This window comes from Zonotrichia leucophrys, chromosome 5 (genome assembly GCF_028769735.1).
Source record: "Zonotrichia leucophrys gambelii isolate GWCS_2022_RI chromosome 5, RI_Zleu_2.0, whole genome shotgun sequence".
In the NCBI taxonomy this organism is placed as follows: Eukaryota; Metazoa; Chordata; class Aves; order Passeriformes; family Passerellidae; genus Zonotrichia; species Zonotrichia leucophrys.
In genome coordinates, this window is record NC_088175.1 from 48,751,799 (window position 1) to 48,768,684 (window position 16,886).

General features: G+C 57.4%; 3 protein-coding genes across 6 annotated transcripts; 1 reads left to right on the forward strand and 2 right to left on the reverse strand.

The window, feature by feature from the left end:
• Positions 1-86: 86 nt before the first annotated feature.
• On the reverse strand, positions 87-3,599 carry LOC135448206 (membrane-spanning 4-domains subfamily A member 4D-like). Of its 2 annotated transcripts, XM_064713952.1 has the most exons (6): positions 3,291-3,599; positions 2,972-3,091; positions 2,733-2,789; positions 1,973-2,128; positions 472-591; positions 87-366 (listed from the first exon to the last, which is right to left on the reverse strand). In XM_064713952.1, the coding sequence occupies exons 1-6, from the start codon at positions 3,453-3,455 to the stop codon at positions 358-360; spliced, it is 627 nt and encodes a 208-aa protein (XP_064570022.1). In that variant the 5' UTR covers positions 3,456-3,599; the 3' UTR covers positions 87-357. The 2 variants fall into 2 exon arrangements, with proteins under 2 accessions (XP_064570022.1, XP_064570021.1); XM_064713951.1 differs by having other exon boundaries at positions 168-591.
• A 5,805-nt stretch (positions 3,600-9,404) lies between these two features.
• Positions 9,405-13,686, reverse strand: LOC135448342 (membrane-spanning 4-domains subfamily A member 12-like). Of its 3 annotated transcripts, none has more exons than XM_064714275.1 (7): positions 13,405-13,686; positions 11,303-11,422; positions 10,924-10,980; positions 10,682-10,813; positions 10,239-10,352; positions 10,072-10,155; positions 9,405-9,823 (listed from the first exon to the last, which is right to left on the reverse strand). In XM_064714275.1, exons 2-7 carry the CDS (start codon positions 11,408-11,410, stop codon positions 9,803-9,805), a joined length of 516 nt encoding a protein of 171 aa, XP_064570345.1. In that variant the 5' UTR covers positions 11,411-11,422; positions 13,405-13,686; the 3' UTR covers positions 9,405-9,802. The 3 variants fall into 3 exon arrangements, 2 of the variants coding, with proteins under 2 accessions (XP_064570345.1, XP_064570344.1); XM_064714274.1 differs by lacking the exon at positions 13,405-13,686 and adding an exon at positions 11,619-11,771; XR_010440425.1 differs by lacking the exon at positions 13,405-13,686 and adding an exon at positions 11,619-11,771 and having other exon boundaries at positions 9,759-9,823; positions 10,239-10,345.
• A 1,668-nt stretch (positions 13,687-15,354) lies between these two features.
• On the forward strand, positions 15,355-16,658 carry MRPL16 (mitochondrial ribosomal protein L16). The gene is made up of 4 exons (XM_064714214.1): positions 15,355-15,458; positions 15,715-15,780; positions 15,885-16,033; positions 16,126-16,658. Exons 1-4 carry the CDS (start codon positions 15,377-15,379, stop codon positions 16,609-16,611), a joined length of 783 nt encoding a protein of 260 aa, XP_064570284.1. The 5' UTR covers positions 15,355-15,376; the 3' UTR covers positions 16,612-16,658.
• The last annotated feature ends 228 nt before the right edge of the window (positions 16,659-16,886 follow it).

Below are 16,886 nucleotides of genomic sequence, written 5' to 3' on the forward strand. Positions count from 1 at the left end.
CCCCGGCCGCCATCTTTGTATTGGGCAACATCCTCCGCGCACGGCGGCGGCCGCCATCTTTGTGTCAGGCGTGGCCGCCATGTTTGTATTGGGCAGCACCCTCCGTGCACACTGCGGTGGCCGCCATCTTTGTGCGGGGTACGGCCGCCCTCTTTGTGCCGGGCAGTTCCGCCCAGCACCGTGGGCGCCGGTACCGGGACCCCCCCGAACTGCCCCAAACACACTCAGGGCGAGTCCCCCCGCACCCCGAGTAACCCCCGGAGACACGGGCGGGCCGGGCTGAGGGAAAGGCCTTTATTGGGGAACGAACACGCTGAGGGCATCCCAGGGGGCTCCACGTGCGGGGCTGGGCCGTGGCTACAGCGCCTGGGGAAGCAAACACAGGGAAATCCAGGGAAATGTCCGGGAGGGACACGGGAGGAAAGGGTGGATCAGCATTCCCGGGATTTGCAGGATTGCCGCCTCCCTCACCAGCTGGGTGTACGTGTGCTGCCGGACCGTGTCGTATCCGAACGCCAGAACCGCCACGGCCACGCAGAATTCCAGGAGGCCGAGCAGCGCCAGGATGGAATCCAGGCCGTTGCTCAGCTTCTGCCAGGAGGAGGAGAACGGGAGTGTGAAAAATGAGTGTTTTGTGATTGGCTTTTCACAAATAATAAAATTAATATTATGTGTGTTGTGTTAGAAAGTTATGCTATAATAATTTTCTTAACTAGAGTGTTAAATATATGCAAAAAACGCCAATCACTTGTTTTTAAAATTTTAAAAGTTTAATAGTAATAAAATGATTATAAAAATAGTAATACAATTAGAGTAATAATCATTTGGACAATTTGAATTAGGACAATATGAGACAATGAAAACAAAGATTTATGGACGTCCGGGTATCTCTTTCTGGGCAGCATAAGCCTGAAAAAGGACCCACGTTAACAGATGATTAACCGTTCAAAACAATAACCTGTTGCATATTCATACACCTCATACGTGATGCACAACTTCCATTCAAACACAGGATTCTGTCTGGTCATCGTCAACTTCTTCCTCATAATCATGACGGCGTCATCCTGCCTGAGCGAGGCAGAGAGAAGTTAGTTTCTCCTGATAATGGAGCAATAACTTCTCTTTCTCTGAAAGATTTCGGTGTCCCGTGACTGCTATCTCAGTGTGAGTCCTTTCTTTAGAAAAAGAAGTATCTTACGTAGCACAGTTTCTATTTTAACATTATGTTATAACCTAAAACTATATTTACCACATTACTTAAGAGAATTAATACAGCATTATTATCTAACAGAACACATATAATATTCATTTTAATATTTGCAAAAAAGCCCATAATAAAATATGCATTTTTCACATATAGTTTTAGGTTACAACATAATGTTAAAATAGAAACTGTGCTATGTAAGATACCTCTTTTAAAAGAAAGGAATGAGGTAATCACACTGAGATAGCAGCCACGGGACACCGAAATCTTTCAGAGAAAAAGAATTTATTGCTCCCTTATCAGGAGAAACTAACTTCTTCCTGCCTCAAAGTTCTTCCTGCCTCACTCAGCTGTCAGGATTAAGAGGAAGAAGTTGACACTGACCGGACAGAATCCTTTATTTGAATGGAAGTTATGCACCACGTATGAGGTGTATGAATATGCAACAGGTTATTGCTTTTAGGGGTTAATCCTCTGTTAACGGGTGTCCCTTTTTGGGCTTATGTTGCCCAGAAAAAGGTACCTGGACCATCCATAACTCTTTGTTTTGATTGTCTTGTATTGTCCTAATCCTAATTTTCCAAATTTTATTACTGTAGTTATATGACTATTTTTATAACAATTTTATTACCATTAAACTTTTAAAATTCTAAAAACAAGTGACTGGCATTTTTCACAGGAATATCCTGGGATCCACCACCCAAACAGGACCTGGATCCTTGAGCACCCCACCCAGACTGGGATTCCCTCACAATCCCGGTGTCCTACCTTGCTCTCCATGTGGAAGCACCATTCCGGGCGGGTCCGGAAGGGCTCGGGTTTCCCGCAGCCGGGTGTGATCCGGGTGATGGCCATGCCATGGATCCCAATGGCCACCAGCGTGCCCAGGACAACGCCCACGCTGAGCACGCAGCAGGCCTTGACCTGCGGGGAGCACCCGGTGACACGGGCCCCGGGAAGGGCTGCTTCCCACAGGGATCATCCAACCGCGAGCACATATCTCCTGGAGAAGCCACCCAGTCCTGTCCCCCTCCTCCCACAGCGATTCCAAAGCCATGAGGGTCTCCTGAACCTTTTATCCCCCTCCTCCCACAGCGATTCCAAAGCCATGAGGGCCTCCTGGACCTTTCAATCCCCTCACCCCACAGCGATTCCAAAGACCATGAGGGTCTCCTTGGACCTTTTACCCCTGGAATCCCACAGTGATTCCAAAGACCATGAGGGTCTCCTTGGACCTTTCATCCCTGGAATCCACAGTGATTCCAAAGCCATGAGGGCCTCCTTGGACCTTTTATCCTCCTCATCCCACAGTGATTCCAAAGCCATGAGGGCCCCTGAACCTTTCATCCCCCTCACAATGATCCTGACCCCGATCCTAGCTCTGTGTGAGAGATCTGGGCACTTCCCAAGGGGGAGACTGGCCTGTGGATCCTTTGGAATGAATCCAGGCTGTGGAAGGGTCCTGGCAGGTGCTGGAAAGGACATAAGGAATGGGAGGACACCTTGTCCCTCCCAACCTGGATCTTACCAGCGCAGGGCTGTCTCTCCTTTCACTTTCCACCAGCAACGAGCCTGAGACCAGGAGCTACTTGGAAAACAGTGGGAATTGGTGTCAGCAGCAAGGCACCCTTCCCTGGCACCCTTCCTGGAGGGAACTGGGGTTCAGGGATGCACAAACACCTCAGAATGTGGGGGAAAATGGTTATTGGATATTGTCCCCAGTTCACCAGGATTCCCTGAGATTCCCGTGTCCTTGTCCCAACTTACCAGGATCCCCAGCCAGAAGAGGACCCCGCTGGCCACAGGGAGGGAAGGGTTCCTGTGCTCCGACAGTGTCAGGATGATCCCAAAGCAGATGTGGGCAATTCCAGTGAAGATGTGGATGGTCTGGGGAAGGATGACGGAGATGGATCCCAATCCCGTTACTGTGAGGCACATCCCAGCCCAATCCCATGTCACAGTGCTGGGAAGGGACTGGAAGAGGCACCTGTCCCAACATCCCCTCCACCCAGCCAGGGAGAACATCCAGCAGGACAATCCCTGCGGATCCTCAGTCCTGCTGGGCCCCTGGAAGGCCGTGTCTCACCCCCAACACCTTGGGATGAGCCCTGCGGAAGCCTTGTGTTTGGAATGAGGTCCTGGCAGGTGCCCGGGAGCCTGAGGCCAGCTGGGCTGCCCGGGGATCCGTGGCCGGGATCACCTCCGTGATGATCCTCACGCTGCCCGCGTCCGTCACCGTGGTGGCCGCCATGGCCTGGGAACCAGCCCAGGGGGCTGCAGGAGCTCCCAGGTGCCTTCCTCCTCCTCTTCCTCCTCACCGTAGTCCCTTTGCTGCCCAAAATCCCCGGTAGGTGCTGGCCAGGCAGGGACACGCTCCCGCTGCCCTTTGCTCCCTGCGGGAAGCTCGCTCAGGGAATTCTCGTCAGGCCCCTCTTGCTCAACGAGGCGGCTTTGCCAGCAGAGGCTCCCAAAATCCTGCACGGGAAGAGGGAGGGAGGGACAGGGAAGGGTTGGATACTTTTCCCTCAGGATGCTCCAAGACCCCTTTTCCATACCAAATTGTGGATGCTTTGCTTGGGAATTGCTCCTGCAATTAGCTTGGTACCTAACGAGGTGTTGGATAACCTAACCCTGCCACTTCCTAGGAAAATTCACATTGAGACAGGGAACTTTATAAACCCTGTTGTAAAGGAAGCTTCTTTGATGTGGGATCTCAGGATTTGAGTCTTGGGATGCAGGGCCCCCGAGACCACCCTTGGGGGGCTCGGGAGTCTTGGAATGTTGCCAGAAGTGTCTAGTGGCAGGACTTTAACCCTGCGCAGGAGACGACAAGGATGAGGGCTTCACAGGGTGAAGGGTGAAAAGATTAGCTAATTAGAGAGTGAGACACAAAGTTTAGGATTTATGTACAGGGGGGTTTAGAGGAGTAAGATGGAGGAATTGGGGTGTGTCCTGTCCTTCTTCTTCTTCCTCTTCTCCTCCGTCTTCTTTGGCCACGGTGGCACCTTTCTATTGGTTATTACTAAGAGTACACCGAGTTATAAGAATAGATGGTATTGAGGAAAAATGATAAATATTGTACACGTCACAATGGGTATAAAGATAGGTGCCTGCCCCGGAGGGCAGAGACAGTGTGCCCATGGCTGACTGCTGTGCAGATCTCTGTTCAGCTGAAAGAACATCTTTTAGATAAACAATTAATAAACATAAAACCAGAAAGAAGAACTGAAGCCTCTTCTCGTCTTTCGATACGCGGGCTGCCCCAAGGCCACCCAGGGCCTTTCCAGGCCCCTCAAACAGCCGAGATAAACCGGACACTTTATTGCCTTTTTTGGGAATTCTCCCTCCTCCATCCCAGTGGGTTTGTCCCCAGTGAGGACATGCAGGAGGGATTCAGGGATCTCTGTCCATCTCCATTGGGAGTGAGAGGGAAAGGAGATGCTGTTATTTGTGATGGGAAATGGGAGCTCAGGCTGGGAATGGAGCCACCACACACGGTGAGGGGATCCCGAGGGATTCAGAGGCCCCTTCCTGCCTCCATCCTTTCCTCCTCCCAGAAAACAGCCATGTCCTTTTCTCCAGGAGCATTGGGATACCCCATGCCGACCTGGAGGACCCTGCGGGTTTCCTGGATGTCTGATGTGTGCAGGGTAGGGATTTCTTGGTGGAACGGGAATTTTTAGGTCCAGGATTCTGGCATCACCCCAACACCTCTCTCTCTGCCTGGGAAAGGACAGGACCCTCCAGCTGACGATTTCAGGAGCAGGTGGAGCAACTTCTGGAAGTTTTTTCCTTCTCTCTGGCTCTAGAGGGAGCTGAGAGGCCGCGTTTGGAATCACTGCGCTTCCAGAGCTCAGGAGCGGCTTCCAGCCTTGGAGCCGGCTTAGAACAACCGGGGCTATGAGAGGTGTCCCTGCCCATGGCAGAGGGGTGGAACTGGATGATCCTTAAGGTTCCTTCCATCCCAAACCATTCCAGCATTCTGCACCCTCCCCACGCTCCCACACACCAGGGAACGGGACACCCCCTCCAAACCGGCCCGAATCACATCCCAAATAAGAGCTGGAAGAACAGACCTGGAGAGCAAAGAGCAGCAGCTCACGCCTCCATCCCAGCTCCAATGGCGTTCCTCCATCCCACCCATGACCTTCCTCCATCCTGCATCCCTGATGGAAGCGTGCACTTGGCCTTGTAAAGGGCTGCATCTGGCAGCACGACTTTCCAGGAAAAACATGGACATGGATGAGATTCAGCCTCTTCATCACATTCCTGATGCCTCAGAGCCTTTAATTCCTGCTGGTGCCTCATCCCTCTCAACACTCCAATGCTAACAATCCCAGGGATCTCGTTCCAGCCCCAGGAAGGAACACTTGAGCCCCCGTGGAAATTCTGGGATCCCCTCTTTAGCCTTTAGGCAGCCAGGGTATCCTCCGCCATTATCCACGGCTCACATTCCCAGCCAAAACCACCCTGCACGGTGGATTTCCTCCCAAATCCGCCTTTCCAGATTCCTACAGCATTCCTCAAGTTCCAGCCTTGCAGCCAGTAACAGCCATGACTGCCCTCAGCCCCCCAAACCCCACTTTCCAAGCGGGTGATCCATGGAAAAAGCGCTTTCCCCATTCCTAAATAAACCCAGGGCCAGCTGGGGATGGCAGGAGCCCAAGGTAGGATGTCAGGATTTGTTTTGGAAGCGGATTCCAGAGGAGGTGAAGCTTTGAAACAGATGCAGGGGAGCAGCAGGGCCGGGTGGTGGAGCTTTCCAACCTTTTCTCTGCAGGAATTTTTGGCTTTGTGGATGTATTAAACACATTTCTTGGATTTTAATGTTCATTTTCCTATTTTCTAGGGCAAGTTTTGGATGGGGGAAGCCTGACTGGATGCTCAGGGGGGATCAACGAGACCCTCCCAAATTCCCTCCCACCAGCACAGGACAAAATTTATGAGCCTGGTGGAACCAAAATTCTTTTTCCAACCCCAAAATCCGTGAGTTTTTTTCCAAAGAAAATAGATTACGATGGAGAAAAGCTCTCCAAAGAAACTTGCTGCTTCCTGGGACTAACTTTATATCCCCATAAAAATACCAAAAGTCAACATTTTGCTTTGCTTCCAGGTGTTTCTGCTTCCCCTAGGGCTCTTTCCATACTGATTCCAGAAGGAAAGTCATGTTTTCTGGGAAAGGTTTCAGGGTTTTTTGCTTTAAACATCCCAATATCCATCCTGGATTAGGGAATCTGGAACAGGGAGCAGGCAGGAGGTTGGGGGGGCATTGCTGCCTGCTGGGGTGATCCGTACCTGGCATTTGGGACATGGCGACATTGCTCCCAAACCCTGTCCCAGATGTGTCCATCAACCCCTGCATGTGACGTTCCAGCCTTTGATCCGCTCATTGCCAGGAAAACTCCTGAGCCTGCAGAAAAGTTCCAGAAAACTTCTCCAAGGCTTCACCAGTGTCAACTTCCACTGGCAGTCCTGGAATGGGACCTTAAACACTTCCAGTGATGGGGCAGCCACAGCTCCCCTGGGAAATACATTCCACCACCTTCACAGGCAAGAATTTCTTCCCAATATCCCATCTAAACCAACCCCATGGCAGTGGGAAGACATTCCCCCCCCTTGTCCTGGCACTCCAGGCTCTTCTAAAGTCCCTCTCCAGCTCTCTTGGGGCACCTTTAGGTGCTGGAAGAGTTGCCAAGGTCTCCCTGGATCCTTCTCTTCCCAAGGGGAAGAGCCTTTGGGACACGTCACTCCATGTCACAGTTCCCCTTTCCAGCTCCTCCAAGGGTTTTGGTTTTCCTTAGGGATCACCCACAGCAGGGACACAAAACTCTGTGGTGTCCCTGTCACCTGCTATTCCCAGCTCCTGGAAGTTTCCACTCCCCCTGGATCTGCAAATTCCCACCTACAAATAAAAATATATTTGAAACCCCCACATTCCCATAGAACCTTAAACACTTTTCCCAGCATCTTTTTGGGAAAGCTACATCTAAACACTGGGATACTCCAGGAAAACAGACCCTGATGCTGGTGGAAGAGGAGGAAGCCTCTTTCCCAGGAAACCACCACACTGGGAAAACACAGATGGAAGGTGGAATGGCTCCGTGCTGGTCCCGGTGGAGCCAGGAGAGGTCGGGATGCTCTGGAGCCGCAGGTGAGCAGCCGGGGCTGTAATGGGCTGTGGCCACGGGCTGAGCACAGGCAGCCTGTTCATCCTGCTCCCCAAATCCCTGGGGCTTTTCCTACTGATCAGGCTCATTATTTTTTCAGAGCCGGGAACAGAAATAACTGACAGGGAGTGAATAATCCATGAGGCTTTGGCTGAGCAGCCGGAGCATTGTCAGGGAGCGTGGAAAGGAGAAGGAAAACACTGAAATCACCCCAAAACCTAAGGGAACGTTCAAGGAGGAGGTCACTGATCCCACTCTGGCGCTGGAGGGGAAGTTTGGGATGGATCCTGTGTCCAGAAATTAAGAGGATCTCCCCCAGAGCACTGGGAACTCACCAGAATGTTCCCACCCCTTGGAAAATCAGCATTGGTGTCTCTTTCCTCACCTTCATCCCACCTTTCCATGAACTTGGGATGCTCCTTAGATACCTCGATGCTGCTGGATGCTCATCCCCACCTCATTAAACCCACCAGCATTCCCACAGATGCTGGACAATCAAGGGCGGAGCCATAAATGAGCTTGTCAGGAGCTGACAAACCTGCTCCTGTTCAAAATTATCCCAGAGCCCTGAAAATAAAGAATTTTTTAGGAATTGCCGCACGGCTAAGGGTTGGAAGCACCCCTCAGCCCCACTCCCGCCGCCCAGGATGGTGGGAGCAGGGAGCACACGACACCGGTGTCCCCGTGTCACCTCCCGGAGCAGCTCCAGCCCCGGGGCAGCTTCTCCGGTGGCGGCGGCAGGACCGGGCTGGGATGCGCTGTGCTGGCGTCACCGGCACCGCCGCCGGCTGCTCCAGCCGCGCTAAATATAGCGGGACCGAGCTGGAACGGGGGGGTGAGGGGGTCTGGCGAGCAGAATTCCCCCCGGGAGACAAGGTACCCTGGTTTGGAGGGTGGAATTCCAGCAGGAGAGGGGATTAGAGGGGCAGAATTCCCCTCAGGTGAGCGGGAATGGAGGGGTTTACGGGGACAGAATTCCCTCAGAATCAGGTAGCGGGGTTCAGGAGGATGGAATTTCATCAAGAGAGGGGTTTTGAGGGGCAGAATTCTCCCAGGAGAGGGATTTTGAGGGGCAGAATTCCCCCAGGAGAGGGGATTAGAGGGGCAGAATTCCCAGGAGAGCAGATACTGAGGGGTTTATGGGGACAGAATTCCCTTAGAATCAGGTACTGGGGTTTAGGAGGACGGAATTCTCTCAGGAGAGGGGTTTTGAGGGGCAGAATTCCCTCTGGAGAGGGGATTAGAGAGGCAGAATTCCCTCTGGAGAGGGGGTTTGAAGGGCAGAATTCCCTCGGGAGAGCAGGAACAGAAGGGTTTTGAGGGACAGAATTCCTTCAGATGAGCAGGTACTGAGGGATTTATGTGGACAGAATTCCCACAGAATGAGGTACAGGGTTTTAGGAGGATGGAATTCCCCCAGGAGAGGGACTTGGAGGGGCAGAATTCCAGCAGGAGAGGGGCTTTGAGGGGAAGAATCCCCTCAGGTGAGCAGGTACTGAGGGATTTATGGGGACAGAACTCCCTCAGAATCAGGTACTGGGGTTCAGGACGATGGAATTCCCCCAGGAGAGGGGGTTTGAAGAGCAGAATTCCCTCTGGAGAGGGGGTTTGAAGGGCAGAATTCCCTCTGGAGAGCAGGAACAGAGGGGTTTTGAGGGGCAGAATTCCCTGAGATGAGCAGGTACTGAGGGATTTATGTGGACAGAACTCCCACAGAATGAGGTACAGGGTTTTAGGAGGATGGAATTCCCCTAGGAGAGGGGTTTTGAGGGGCAGAATTCCCTTGGGAGAGCAGGCACCAGGAATTTAGAGGAGCAAAGCTCCGCTGGGAGCAGAGGCCGGTGGTTTAGGGGAGCAGAATTCCCCTCAAGGAAAGCCAGCAAGTACCAGGAGTTCAGGAGGACAGAATTCCCTCAGGAGAAAGCAAGTATCCCTAGATTAGGCAGGATGAGCCTCTTTCCTGAGGAGCAGCAGCTCTGTGAGGGGAAAGGGTAGCTCCCACACTGAAAATTCCCAAATTCAGGAGACACAAGCCCGGAGAGAGCGTTTATTCCCAAGAGAAGATGAAGCCAACAGGGGACGAGCCGAGGTAGATGCTCCGGTGACCCGCCCGGCTCCCAGCACGCATCGGGGTCACTCCAAACCACCAGGAATTCCTGAACCCCAACACGAGTGAACCCCAGCATCCCACCAGGGATTTACAGGCAGGAATTGCCCAAGATTTCCCCCCTTGAAGAAGCCCCTTCCCACAGCAGCCAGCATTGGAGCCCCTCAGGCCAGGCCCAGGGACAGAGGGGCAGGGAATTTGGGGGTGTCCCTGGCTTTTGGGGGGGACCAGCACTTCCCAGCCAGCAGCACAGTGGGAGGAGGATGCTGTAGCCCTGGGATTTAGGAGCGATGGAGGCAGGATCCCATTCCAACATCCTCCGTGTCAGACTTCAGGAGCAGCCAGCTGCAAAGAGACCAGCAGGTGTTTTGGGAAGGGGGCAGGATTTGGGGGGACTCACCACCCATGGGGGTTTGGGATCTCCTCCCCATTCCCAGAGCAGAGGGATGGATGCTCTGGGATGCTCCCTGGGGATTGGGGTGGGATGTTTTCCCAGGGAGGGGACAGTGATGGCAGCAAGATGGGGACTGTCATCCCAGGAGCCATCCCAATGCTGATTCCCACCCCTTTATCCAGGCTATTCCCTGGATTACCTCGCTGTAGCTGGGAGGCTGAGGCAGCTCTGCCGGTGGCACAGCCAGATCCACACGGGTGGCACTGGGGACGATCAGCATGGCCTGGGAAACACCAGGATTATGGGAAACTCTGGGATCATGGGATGCAGCTTTTGGGACCCATCCCTGGCACCCCCTCAGCTTACCTCGTTGGAGCTGAGGCGGGTGGCCCGGCACCAGAAGTTGGCGGTGGCCACGGCGATGCAGAATTCCAGGATGGTGAAGATGAGCAGCACGATGGAAATCCCATTCCCTGCGAGCTCCAGGATGGGGAAAACCCTATCAGTCTCCCCATCCCCAGCAGTGCCCAGAAGGATGAATTCCACACAGTGCCTCCCCCTTCCCCTCCCTGTGCATGCCCAGCTCCAAGGTCTCGCTCCAAGCCCTCCATGCCGCCGTTTTTACGGCTCGTGGATGCTTCCAGGGGTGACTCATCTCCCGAGGTACCAGCCGAAAATAGGTCGCGCCAGCAGAGGAGAAACTGCCACCCCAACAGGGATTTGGGAAAGGACACCACACCCCTGGAGGGCTGGAGAAAAGGCCCCAGGGGAATTCCCAGGGGCAGGAATTGCGGCAAGTGGGATTTTACCAGGATGAGATAGCTGCAGGAGTTGAGGCTGGAGCGGTAGAGCCCGTTGAGGTTGAGGTCCACGATGAAGGCCACGATTCCCAGGAGAGCGAAGATGGCACTGATGACGTTCATGGTCTGGCTGCCCTTCACCTGTGGGCACCCAGGGGGTTTGGGGGGGGTGGCAGACTCCCCTAAAACCCCAGAGGGACACTCCACCCACCCCACGGGATCACTCCCGGTGTGCTCCCGGGAAAACTCACCGCGCATTCCGTGGGACTCTTCTCGGCGCCGATGGAGAGGCACCCGGAGATGATGAACTGCAGCAGGAGACATGGGCTCAGCTGGCACGGAGGGCACCCCAGGCACCCCAAACCTGCCCACAGGTGGCACTGACTGGGCACAGGGACACAGTGACCCCCCTGCCCTTGTTCTCCAGCTGCCAAATCCTCGGGAGCCGCAGGTGCATCATTCCCGGTGGGCATCCCTTCCAACGGGTGTCCCACCTGCTGCCATCCCCCCAGCAGGATTCCCTTCCTTGTGGGCATCGTTCCCTGGTGAGATTCCCTTCCCGGTGGGCATCCCACCCCCCCAGGCATTCTTTTCCCGGTGGGAATCCCTTCCCAGCCCCCTGGCACTCACCGACACGCCGCCCAGGAAAGGGATCTCTCCGATGACGAAGACAGAGGTGTAGACATTGGTGAGTGTGGTCAGGACAATCCCGAAGCCGATGTGCAGGAATCCCATCATAATCTGGATGGTCTGGAAGAGCGGGGTGGGTGGGAATGGGGTCAACTCAACCCCCCCTGCCCACAGAGCCACCCTGGGGATGGGGAATGCCTTAATCCCTGCGCCTCTCCAAAGACACAGCACCCCCCGAGGGATCAGCAGGAACCCCCCGGAAGGGACTGAGGGGGGATTTTCCAAGCGTTTCTCCCCCCGACCCCCCCAAACTCACCCCCATGACGCGGTTCTTGCCCTTGGGCAGGGTCTCGGCCGTGTACATGACGGCGCGGCTGCCCAGCCGGAGGCTCCCCATGCCCTGCATGAGGAGAGCGGGGGGCACCGGGACCCCCCGGAGCAGCCCCGCTCCCCACCGGGGCCGCCCCCGCCCCACCCCGCCACAGCCCGCGCCCATTGGCTGAGCACCGTGACGTCAGAGGCTGCGGCATCCTCCCCCGGGGCACCGCCCAGCCCACGGGGGACACGGGGGGATGGAGGGGACAGCGGGGACAGCCCCCCAAAACCCGGGGAGGGCCGGGAAGTGGGGCTGCGTGGGGTGGGAAGATGCTCCGTGGGGCGGGAAGATGCTCCGTGGGGTTCCCAGGCTCCGTGGGGCAATTCCCAGTGTTCCCCCCTACTCCGGGCAGGGCTCCAGGACACCGTGTTCCCCCCGCCGGGAGGAGCTGCTCATCCCAAACCCTCACTCGAGGGAGTTAAGGAAATCGGGGTGCCAGCCCTCCCTCGAAAGCCCCCACTCCCCAAGCATCGTGTCCCCCCTCATTCCAGCTCCACGCCGTGTTTACAGGAGCGCAGAAAGGGGGAAAAAAATAAAAAATAAAAAAAAGGAGAAAAAAAAACGAGAAGAAAAAAAAAAAAAAAAAGAAAAAAAAATCAAAACCACCCCGCAGCGAATTCCTGGAAGAAAAATCCATCAAGGGCCATTAGGCTCCTGCGGCTCCTCCCCGCAGAGCGGGGGCACGGGCGGGGGCAGGGGCGGCACCAGGACGGAGCTGGGCACTGCCCAGGCGTGATTTCCTGATTTCCCCTGCATCTCCTTCCCCAGGAAGGGGTGGGCCTGAATATCTCGGACCCCTGCTGCAGGAGGGGAGGAGTAAAGGGGGTCCCCCACACTTTCCCCCCAAACTGTCTTCATTCCCCATTTTTAGGGCATCCAGCCCCGAGGAGAAGGAGCGAAGAGCTCCAGGCAGAGCATTAAACCTGAAATCAGAGAATAATGGAACATCCTGGGAATGAGAGGGACACACAATAGCACCCTGCACCCCGAAATTCATGGAGGACACCCCTGTACCCCATCCTGATCCAGACAACACCACACCCCCTGCTTGGAATCCCATCATGGGGCTCACAGGGAGGCTCAGAGCTGCGGATCCTGAGAGGAATCTGGGAGTCTGGGAGGGATCCCCATTTCCCTGGAGCAGGAACATTCCACAGGCAGGGAGAAGGGCCTGCTGCCACAGCCAGGGGCCCTCTGGCCAAGTGCAGGACATTCCTGTGCTGGATGCTGTGGCAAGAAGCGGAATTGGAGCTGGCGGTGTCACCCAGCTCAGAGCAGGGTGACAGAGCTGAGAGAGTCCCCTCACTGCCACTCTACACCCATCAGGGACACACACAGTGTCCCCATTCCTCACCTGCAGGGCAGTCCCCATCCCTGTCACATCCCTGCCAGCACAGACCCCAGGACAGCAGTCAGCACTGAGAGCCACCTGTGGCCACTGGTGACAGAGACTGGCACGGCGAGCACACACAGGGCTGTGACAGGAATTTGGGGACCCCCATGATCCTTCTCCCTAGGGAGGGCAGCCAGGTTCCCCCAAACACCCCCTCACCCAGAGCACCCCATGCAGTGCCAGGGCTGCAGGGAACAGCACAAAGCACATTCCCCTGGGATCCTCCATGGGGATGGGAATGGAAAACCAGCCCCAGCAATGGCTTTAACAGCTGGGAGGAGGGTGCTGGCCACAGGGCAAGCTGGGTGGGACAGGCCTGTCCCTTGCACCTACCTGGGGCTCATTTCCAGAGTGTCCCAGGGATTTGACCCTGAACACTCATCCCACCTTTCCCAGCAGGAGACATGGAAAGTCCGTGAGGAGAGCAAGCCCTGCTCAGCAGCAACCCATGTGTGATCCTCAGCATTCCCATCCTGAATCCAAAGCCAGCTACTGGGAAGGAAGGAACCCTCTTGTGACAGTGAGATGGCCACACAGAGTATACCACACAATTTCAGTGGGCTTCAACCCACACAGAGCAACACCTTTCGCCGCAGAAGGCTGCAGGCATCTGCTCTCCCTGGTCCTTAGCCCAGCCTTTTATCTCCTCCTCTTGATGCCCTGCACCTGTGTGCCCTCTGCTCCCTTTGGGGTTGCTCAGTGCCTTGGGCACTCCGTGGCTCATTGCAGTCAGTGCTGCTCACAGCTGTGCCATTGGGGATGAGGCTGGGCCCAGCCCCACTCCCAATCACCACAAACTGTGTGGGCCTACCCCCCACCCCAGCCCAAACTCGGTGCTGTGGGGAAATGCGGATTTATTTATAACAGAGCATCCTCAGGAGCATCTGAGCTGCCAGCAGGGGCCTCATCCTGCCTGTGGGAGCCCCCTGGAGGTGGGGGAACTCCAGCTCCCGTTGCCTCTGGAGGATCTTCTCCGACTCGGAGCGGCTGTGCCGCCCTGCAGCGCTGCGGGCCGGGCTCCAGGGCCGCCGGGCCGCTTCCTGCTGTGCCGCCTGCCGCTGGGAGCTCCTCACGGGGGCAGGCCGCGCTCCCAGCTTCACTTCCAGGCTCTTCTTGGCCACGTGCATCCTCAGGGCCGAGCGGGCCCCGCTGATGTCCGCGGAGGCAGCCGAGCTGCAGGACCTGTCCGAGGCCTCCTCGGCGTCCGGGCTCTGGCAGCTCCCGCCGGGGCTCTCGGAGCCGGGCAGGCTCTCGGAGGAAGGGGATGACGCTTCCCCCTGCCCCAGCCGCTCCTGGGACCGCCGCACTGCCTGGGGCTGCGCTCTCAGCTTCACTTCCAGGCTCTTCCTGGCCACGTGCATCCTCAGGGCCGAGCGGCTGCTCCTCATGCCCGCGGCTTTGAGGGAGCAACCCGATGTGTCCACGGCGCCTTCTCCAGCCGGGCCGTGGGAAGGATGGAGGCTCCCGGAGGAGCTGCGGGAGGCGCAGCAGGGCAGGCGGCCTTGCTCCAGCAGCTGCTCCAGATCCTCCCACGACAGCTGCCACATCTCCGCGTCCCGCGGGAAGGACACCTCGGGCCACAGCGGCGTCACCAGGTCCTGCAGCTCCCGCGCCGCTGTCGCGCAGGGGGTGCAGCAGGGGCCGCAGCCGCAAGGGATGTACAGGGGGCTCTGCGGGGCAGCCGGGCCGTGCGCCGGGGGCTCCTCAGCCCGGGGGGCACCGGGAGCCCCCGGGGCCGCTCGGCAGCACCGCGACGCCCCGGCCCGGCTCCCGAGGCGCTTCCGCGCCTTCCAAATGCGGGCGGCCAGCAGGACGGCCGTACTGGCCACCAGCAGGACGAGCGAGGGGAGCAGGAAACTCATGGCTTCATCCGTGTCCCATCGTGGCCGCACTGGGAGCCAGGGGTGGTGGCACGTGTCCTGTAGAGACACCGTGCTGATGTCACAGTGCAGCGGGGGGGACACCTGTGTGACATCACAGCCACGCCTCGCCCCAGCGCTCACCCCTTTTGTGACGTCACGGCCGCAGATCGCCCATCCCGAATCCAAACCCAGCGCCGTGCCAGCTGCTGGGAAGAATATGAAACCTATCCCCATACACCCAGCACACCAGCTCAGCACAAGGGCTAGGAGCACATCCAGGCCACTTCCAGCACCTCCCTCGGGACCCTCGGGGGTGTGCCCCGCCGGCGACCCCCGCCTGGTACGGGGCTGGGAACGGGATGCGCCGCGTTTCCATGCGGAACTAATGTTCCCGCCGCGTTTCCCGGGCGGACGGCGGGCGGGGCGTGTTTGAGGACGGATCAATGGCGGCGCCCTTGCGGCACTTCCGGCGTGTCCCGGCGATGTGGCGATGGCGGCTCCCGGGGCTGCTCCGGGCCGGGGGAGGTCAGAGGAGCTTGGCCGCGCTCCGAGGGGCCGCCTGTGCCTTGTAGGGGGTTCAGAGGCCGGGGGGACCTTCCTGGGCGCCTGAGGCTGGCGGGGGGGCTCAGGCGGGACGTGGAAGGGCTGACACCGGGGAGGTACTGAGGGCTTGGTGGCACTCCCGGCTGGGCTGTGGTGGCTTGAGAGCGGGAAGGAGAGGCCCCGCAGGGTCCCCCCTCTCCTCCTGCCCCTGCCCGAGACCCCCCGCTCTGTCCCGCAGGTCCCGGCGGCGTCGCGGTTCCCCGGGCGGGGCTGAAGAAGTGGAGGCTGCCCCCGGATTACAGCGGTGAGGGGGACGGACGGCGGGAGATCCCCGCAAGGGGAGGCGGGGCCACTCCCCGGTGTGTTCCCGGAGATCCCGGGGATGCTGATCCTGCTGTTCCCCGGCAGGGATCACCATCCCCGACAAGCCGAAGCTGAAGTTCATAGACAAGGTGCCGGCCGTGCCCAAGGTCCGGCGGGAGCCGCGGCGGCTCCGTGACATCCGCGGCCCGTCCCAGGTGGCCACCGACTTCACGCAGGGGCAGTACGGGATCCTGGTGAGCGGGAACAGGCACGGAACGGAGCGGGGGGTGCGTTCCAGAGGCCGGGATTGCGTGTCGCTGAGCTGTTGCACCGTGTCCCCCCACAGGCTTTGGGCGGGGGGTACCTGCACTGGGGCCACTTCGAGATGATCCGCCTGACCATCGGGCGCAGCATCGACCCCAAATCCATGTTCGCCGTGTGGCGAGTGCCCGCCCCCTACAAGTCGGTGACGAAGAAGAGCCTGGGGCACCGCATGGGCGGCGGGAAGGGCCCCATCGACCGCTACGTGACGGCGGTGAAGACCGGCCGGCTGGTGGTGGAGGTGGGCGGGCACTGCGAGTTCGGGGAGGTGCGGCCCTTCCTCGACCGGGTGGCGCAGAAATTGCCCTTCCCGGCCGTGGCCGTCAGCCGGGAGAGCCTCCAGGAGATGCGGCGGGAGGAGGAGCAGAGGAGGCTGGACAACCAAAACCCCTGGACTTTCGAGCGGGTGGTGACCTCCAATATGCTGGGCATGAGGAAGTACCTGAGCCCCTACGACCTGAAGCTCAAGGGACGATACTGGGGCAAGTTTTTCCTGAAGCACAGGGTGTGAGGAGGGGCTGGATGGGATTCCTTTTGGGATTAAACGTTTCCACAAGAGCCTGGAGTGGGTTTTGGAGCTGGGAACGCAGGGGCTGGGGGATAAATGGATTGGGGTTTGAACAACATGGCTCTCTATCCTGAAGTGGATTTTAGGGCTGGGAGCATCCTGAGGCATCCATGGATCAGGGTTTGGGGGATGAGGATCTTTATCCCAATATAGGGTTTGGAGCTGGAAGCGTGGAGCTGTTTGGGGGATAAATGGATTGGGGTTTGAAGCACGAGGCC